The 6,481-nt window shown below is 41.1% G+C and overlaps 1 protein-coding gene across 1 annotated transcript in view; it reads right to left on the minus strand.

Annotated features, from left to right (window-relative positions):
• The window catches only part of snd1 (staphylococcal nuclease and tudor domain containing 1), a 171,046-nt gene that overhangs the window by 111,850 nt on the left and 52,715 nt on the right, over window positions 1-6,481 (minus strand). The window contains exon 16 of the mRNA XM_034863048.1: window positions 5,718-5,827. Coding sequence (XP_034718939.1) covers window positions 5,718-5,827 — 110 coding nt within the window. The remainder of the gene's footprint in view (window positions 1-5,717; window positions 5,828-6,481) is intronic.

The following is a 6,481-nucleotide window of genomic DNA, read 5'->3' on the forward strand; positions in this document are numbered from 1 at the left end:
ATCAATGACAGGTGAGAGAAATTAAATGGAAGCCATAAATAAAGGAAAGAGAAATGTCTGGGGAGTGGTGTTTACTAATGTTTTCTTTTTTTCCTCAAAAATCGGTGCTGCTGTTTCAGTTTCACGCTGGGAACGGGAGCAGTGTCTGTCAGAGATTAACACAACACAGAGGGCGCAGGAAGAGAGACAGACAGACGGAAAAAGAGAAAAAGAAAGAAGGGAGGGAGGGATCGAGGAAGACAGAGCAGATAAACACAAAAGGGATTTTTGAAAAAAATGTGAGTGAAAGTGAAAGACATCTTTAAAAAGCGGCAGCGAACCACCAGAGATCCACAGAAGGAATGAGGGGTGGTGATGGTTTATAAATAGAGGAGACAGAAACCAGGGCCTCTCCCCTCACTGGATGCCACATTAATTATGCGTGTCGGCATCAGGAGAAATTAAGATATGGCTGTGTGGCAGCTTAGAGAGAGAGATTGAGAATGGAGGGGGATAGGGAGAAGTTTCAGGCGAGGAGGGAGAGAATGGAGAGCTGGGCTGTGGTTGAATATTCAATTTTGCTTTGGAAGGTTCCTAAGAGAGTGAAATGACCCGGAAGTGGTTATGTGGCTGCCATGATTAGAGCCGTTCAAATTGTCTAAGTGATCAGAAAAGGTGCTTCAATGCTTCCTCTGTTACCTTCTTTAGAATAGAATACGCAGGAGCATCCTTTACGAAAGAAAAGGAGACAATTGCCATCCAACGTGTCCTTGCAGCGTAAAAATTTAAAGCGAAGCATCACCACTTCATTGTTCATTTTCAGGATATTAAGGTGCGCGGTAGTGCCGGCCTTAACGCTGTGCGGACCGTGCATACATTTTATTTTTTGGGAGGTGTGATTGAGGCAGAAATGAGGGGAAAAAGAGAAAGCGGAGAGATAAAAGGTCATTAGTGGAAAACCAAAACAAAGGCGAGAAAAGCCTGTCCAGGTTTCCCCCAGAGTTAGGATGACCTGTATTTGGCACGGTTCCGGCGTGTTACCCTCTCTACTGGACCCAAATCAGTACAAGAACGCAGCTTTAGGGAATTCAAATCGGAATATTAGCCAGTCATCGTCATGGTCCCTGAAGCCTTTTTCTCACCCGATTCTTCCATTGGGGGTTAGTTTTTCTGCAGTGCCGTCGTGCAGCATTACGCACGTCAGTCACCACGTATGTTTAACTGGTGATTGTGAACACCTTTTCAAGATACATTTTGAAGATTAAAGTCAAACAAACCTTTCTTTAATGCAGGCTTTGTCACGAACGGTATTAAAGTTTGGGCCGATAAGGACAGCATTCTGCAGTTATCAAATGCTAAGGTAGGCTATCCTCTATTTCATGGAGTTGGGCCATCTCCTCCTCCTGTGCTCCGTAGCAGACATTCTGACGGTGAGACAGCGCCGATTAAATATTAAGATTTGAGTTGGAGGTGTTTATAGAACAATTATCACTCGGTACAAGCGCAAATAACACTGCTGGATTTAATCTTCATGATAACATGGAAGATATGGAGTGAAAAATACATGGGTGAGGCACCAATACTTTTAAATTATCAAGAGTAATCGTTATTCCCACATGTACTTTCTGCAGACTGACATCAGTTCCCAACCTCATCATCTGCGTTGCCAATTCTCGTTGTCTCCTAAATGTGCGTATGAATGAGTCAGTTTGAGTGGAGGACTGCACATTATCCCATCAAGTTTGTTTTTTATACACAGTACGGGTCAAAGGTTTCAAACAACCTTCTCATTCAATGAGTTCTCTTTATTTTCATGATTTAACATTTTAGATTATCACTGAAGGCATCAAAACTATGAATGAAAACATGTGGAATTATGTACGTAACAAAAAAGTTTAAAATAACTGAACATGTCTTGTATTCTAGTTTCTTCAAAGTAGCCACCCTTTGCTTTTTTGATAGCGCTGCAAATCCTTGGTGTTCTCACAATGAGCTTCATGAGTTAGTCACCTGAAATGGTTTTCAGTTCCCAGGTGGGCCTTGTCAGGGTTCATTAGTGGAATTTCTTGCCTTATTAATGGGGTTGGGACCAACAGTTGTGTTATGCAGAAGTCAGGTTGATTCACAGCAGACGGCCCTATTGGATAACTGTTAGAATTCATATTATGGCAAGAACCAATCAGCTAAGTACAGAGAAACGAGTGGCCATCATTACTTTAAGAAATGACGGTCAAACTTTGAATGTGTCCCCAAGTGCAGTCACAAAAACCATCAAGCGCTACAACAAAACTGGCTCACATGAGGCCCGCCCCAGGAAAAGAAGGCCAAGTCACCTCTGCTGCTGAGAATAAGTTTGTCTGAGTCACCAGCCTCAGAAATTGCAAGTTAACAGTAGCTCAGATTAGAGACCACATGAATGCCAGAGCAAAGGGTGGCTACTTTAAAGGAACTAGAATATAAGACTTTTTTTCAGTTATTTAACACTTTTTTGTTAAGTACATAATTCCATATGTGTTCATTCATAGTTGTGATGCTTTCAGTGTTAATCTACAATGTATATAGTCAAGAAAATAAAACACATTGAATGAGAAGGTGGTTCTAAACATTTGGCCATTACGGCATCACAACCTTTGCGGTGGAAGTGCCGTACACACATCGTCAGCCCGGTTTTGTGCGTATGCCACGTTTATAAACTATACCCCTGTGCTTTATAATGACGAAAGTTTATGCACCGTTCTGATACCACATAATAAAGCCCTAAAGAAAATCTATGTTAAAAGTATTTTTCTTTTTGCGTTACAATTGACTGTCAAACTGGCTTAAAAGAGTAGGTTCTGTGGCATTAATTGCTTAAGAGTTTAACCTGAGCCAGACCGACAAAGACAGAAACGATATAACATCCATACAGGGATAATAGTATACAGGTGTTAAAAAATAAAATCAGTACTCGGTATTGGCTGATACACAAGTTCAGGTATCAGAATCGGTATCGGGAAGCAAGAAATGGTGTAAGACCATCTCTAGTTTTAACCATGGCATGGATTCACCTCGCACTGCGGCGCACCTTTCCTAGACCTCATGACGTTTACCATCAGGGTTAAGGAAAAGTGGGTAGGAAAGGACTTCGGAGGTACATTTTGACTTTTTGACCTCAGCCCAAATGTCAGTCAGATATCTAAAACTGGACACCAAAGACAACAATGGGTGGGAGTGAGGCAGAAATGAATTGAAGAAGAGAAAGTGGAGAGAGAAAAGGCTATTAGGGGAAATACAAAACAAAGACAAGAGAAGAGAAAAGCGTGTCCTTGCCTGCACCCAAACTCACTCTCAAAAGGAGACAAGACAGAGAGATCTAATTACAGAGTCGTGGAATACAGAAGTGCGAGAAGAAGAAAAAAGCATAGGGACCATTGAGTTTCTTAACCTGTCATCAAATCAACAGCCCTACAAAACTCAAAAATGGCTATCGAGCAGCGTGAGCGAGAAAATATTTTATGAATGCAAATAAATACACTGCCAAAACCCAAATCAAATGTCATTCAGGTGAGGCCATCTTCTGAACATCTTAAAAAATGTTGTGCAATCAGATGCCATTCAAAGATGAATCAACAGCAGAAACGTATGCTAATGAAATCAAATGATGCATATTCATGTTCGAGTGTCACACACCTTAATAACCTGTTTTAGTCACACTCTGGGATAGAAGGGATGGAGAAAAAGATGGATCAAAGGCACAAACCATTTCTACCTCTCCGTTCTACATCACGTCTTTTATTCTGCTGCTACTTACTCATCTCTTGTTAGAGCTTCTTCTCACCTTTTCACTCTGGCATTCTCTCATGTAACTCTCCTGTTTTAGTGTCAGGCGATCCTATAACATTACACTAGCGTCTGACTCTTTTCTAGCTAGATGTGTGCGGGTTTCTGAACTGTGACTTGCTTTTTCTTCCAGTTTGTTAAGTGAAAACCTTTAAGCCGGTGAACCAGAAGAATTACACCTAAACTGATATTCTACACTGGAATTTTCAATCAGTTACTTTCATTTGGTTCATTTTGACTTTGTATTTTTGGGAAAGTGACAGCGTTCATGTGTGAACGCTTAACTTTGTTGTTATCTACTTGAATCTGTCCGTTTGAGAGTGACTATTTGTGTTCATATTTGTCCGTAACAGCAGGTCAGTGCAGCCAGCCAACCAGCCCCCGCACTGGGCTCAGGCCTCATTATATGGCTCGGTCCTGCCTGCTAACTCCCACCTACCTGTGAAAAACTTGCTGACACCACAGATGACTGGCAAGGGAGAAAATGTGTGAGATAGTGTTTGTGTCAAAAGTGTGTATGGATGTATGTGCACAATAAATTCTTAATTAAATCTGCGTGTCCATTGGAAAGATTAAGGAAAATGTGGCAAAGCATGTGTACAAGTGCCAGATTGTTTATGCACTTGTGCGTATATGTGTATCTGTAAAAGTACTACAAATTCCTTTCAACAGGTCTCTGCACCACATTAACTCACGGGGGAGATTTGCATCCCTGTCAATCAAAATCCCCTGCTGGTTGCTTCAATTATTTCCCAGCTAAGGTGTTCCGGTTAAAACAAATACTACTGGCTCTCCACAGAAACACATCCATGTACACACCAACACTGGTCCACTTCCAGTGCTGGCCAAGGCTACATTTCCATGACAATTAAACACCGGAGGACAGTGAAGTCAGCCACCCTACGCAAAAAAGCCTTTTATAAACGGTGATAGGAATGGAGAGGGGGAGTTAAAGAGAGCAAAGGAGAGGGAGCGTGTGGCCTGGATAAGTGGTGGCAGGATTATAGCTAGTTCCATTATGGCTTTGGTCCGTTCACAGCTCCTTATAAAAACCTATTAGCATGTGAATGAACGGGCACACACTGTAGTTTTCTAAACCCCAGGAGCACTGATCCACTATCAGGTGAGCTTTCCTTAAACCATTAAGCAGGGGAGGATAGTTTATGCGTGCGTGTCTGTGTTTTGGGGTGAGCCTACTTGTTTGTGGCCACTTTTGTCTGAATTTTTGTTGCGATTCCACATAAGACAATGTATAAGTACAGTGATATAAGCTTATTAAAGTCACTGGACCAATCTTTGCTGCCTGTTTCTGATATCAGGCATCAAACCAAATGTCAAATTGCCAAAAGAAAAACAAGAATTTTGTTTGGAGGAGATTCCTTTGTTGGAAAAAGGTGGATCTCTGTCCTGGATGGGTTTTTTTCTTTGGAAAGATTGTCTGAACAAGAGACATCCTGTCTATACCACATGGAAATGCGGTTTTATATTAGAATATTAATGACAAATTACCTAGAAAATAACATCAAATGTGGGTATAATTCCTTATTCTCTAAATAACAAATTAAATTAAAGAAGTTTTAACATGTGTTGCTCTAATAAAATGATCTGTATCATTGTGGCAATCGCACATAAACAAAAAGCCAAAATGCCTGATGGAAATTAGTTTTCAAGCCAAAGTAGCTTCTGGGTTTATCAGTAGCTGTTATTAAAAGTATAATAGATATTTTCTCCCATCGCTGAACCAACATAATTGTGTGCTCAAAGCAGACTTAACTTGGAATCTGAGTGTGAAAATAAAATGGAGCAATGTGGGTGCCAAAATAGCAAAGCACCAAAGAGTTAGCAACATGGGAATGGGCATTGAAACACTAGTAGGGAATGATGAAAACAGGGCCAGAATGTCCCTCTATACTGCTTACCTCCCTTTGCAGAACCAGCTCTTTGGTGAACAGCATGGCCTCATCACTGAATGGTTCCGCCACCTGGATCCCCCCAGGCATATTTCTGGAACTGCGTGGACATTCAATACCTGGCCAAAGACAACACAGTTGCAAGAGTTAAAGGTTAGCACAGCAGCTAATCAAAAGAACAGCAAGATGTCCTGAACACTTTTAACATTATTTGGCTTGAAGTCCAAAAGACCAGGAGACATAACTTTTTTTTTTTTTTTTTTTTGAAGAAGCACAAATGCAGAAATACGGTTGCCATCAGCAAGTCAGTGACTCGACTTGTCTCCACAACTTTCAGGTCCTCTACTGCTATAAAACATCAGATGCCACTTCATAGGCCAAGGTCAAAATGTCTACGCACACTATTTCACAAAGGCATGTCTGTGGCACAACACAGATTAACCAGCTACACTATCATCAGCACTTAGTGGATAATTGGTCATCAAGGGGTCAATAATGAGTGTCTAAAGTGATTCTGTATAAGCAGTTTCCACTGAAAAACAGCCTTGTTGAATTTACGTTTCTGGGACCTTTCAACGTCAACTCTGCTAGATTTTCAGAGGCTTTCTTGTAGAGATCAAGTAGTAATGGATAAGCTTCAGGGCAAAGGTGGGGGAAAGAGGAATGAGTACATTTAAACGCTCTGTATTTCATGGTTATATATACACTACCGGTCAAAAGTTTGGGGTCACTTACAAATTTCCATTTCACTCCATTATAGACAGGATACCAGC

The sequence above is a fragment of the Etheostoma cragini genome, chromosome 23 (genome assembly GCF_013103735.1).
Source record: "Etheostoma cragini isolate CJK2018 chromosome 23, CSU_Ecrag_1.0, whole genome shotgun sequence".
In the NCBI taxonomy this organism is placed as follows: Eukaryota; Metazoa; Chordata; class Actinopteri; order Perciformes; family Percidae; genus Etheostoma; species Etheostoma cragini.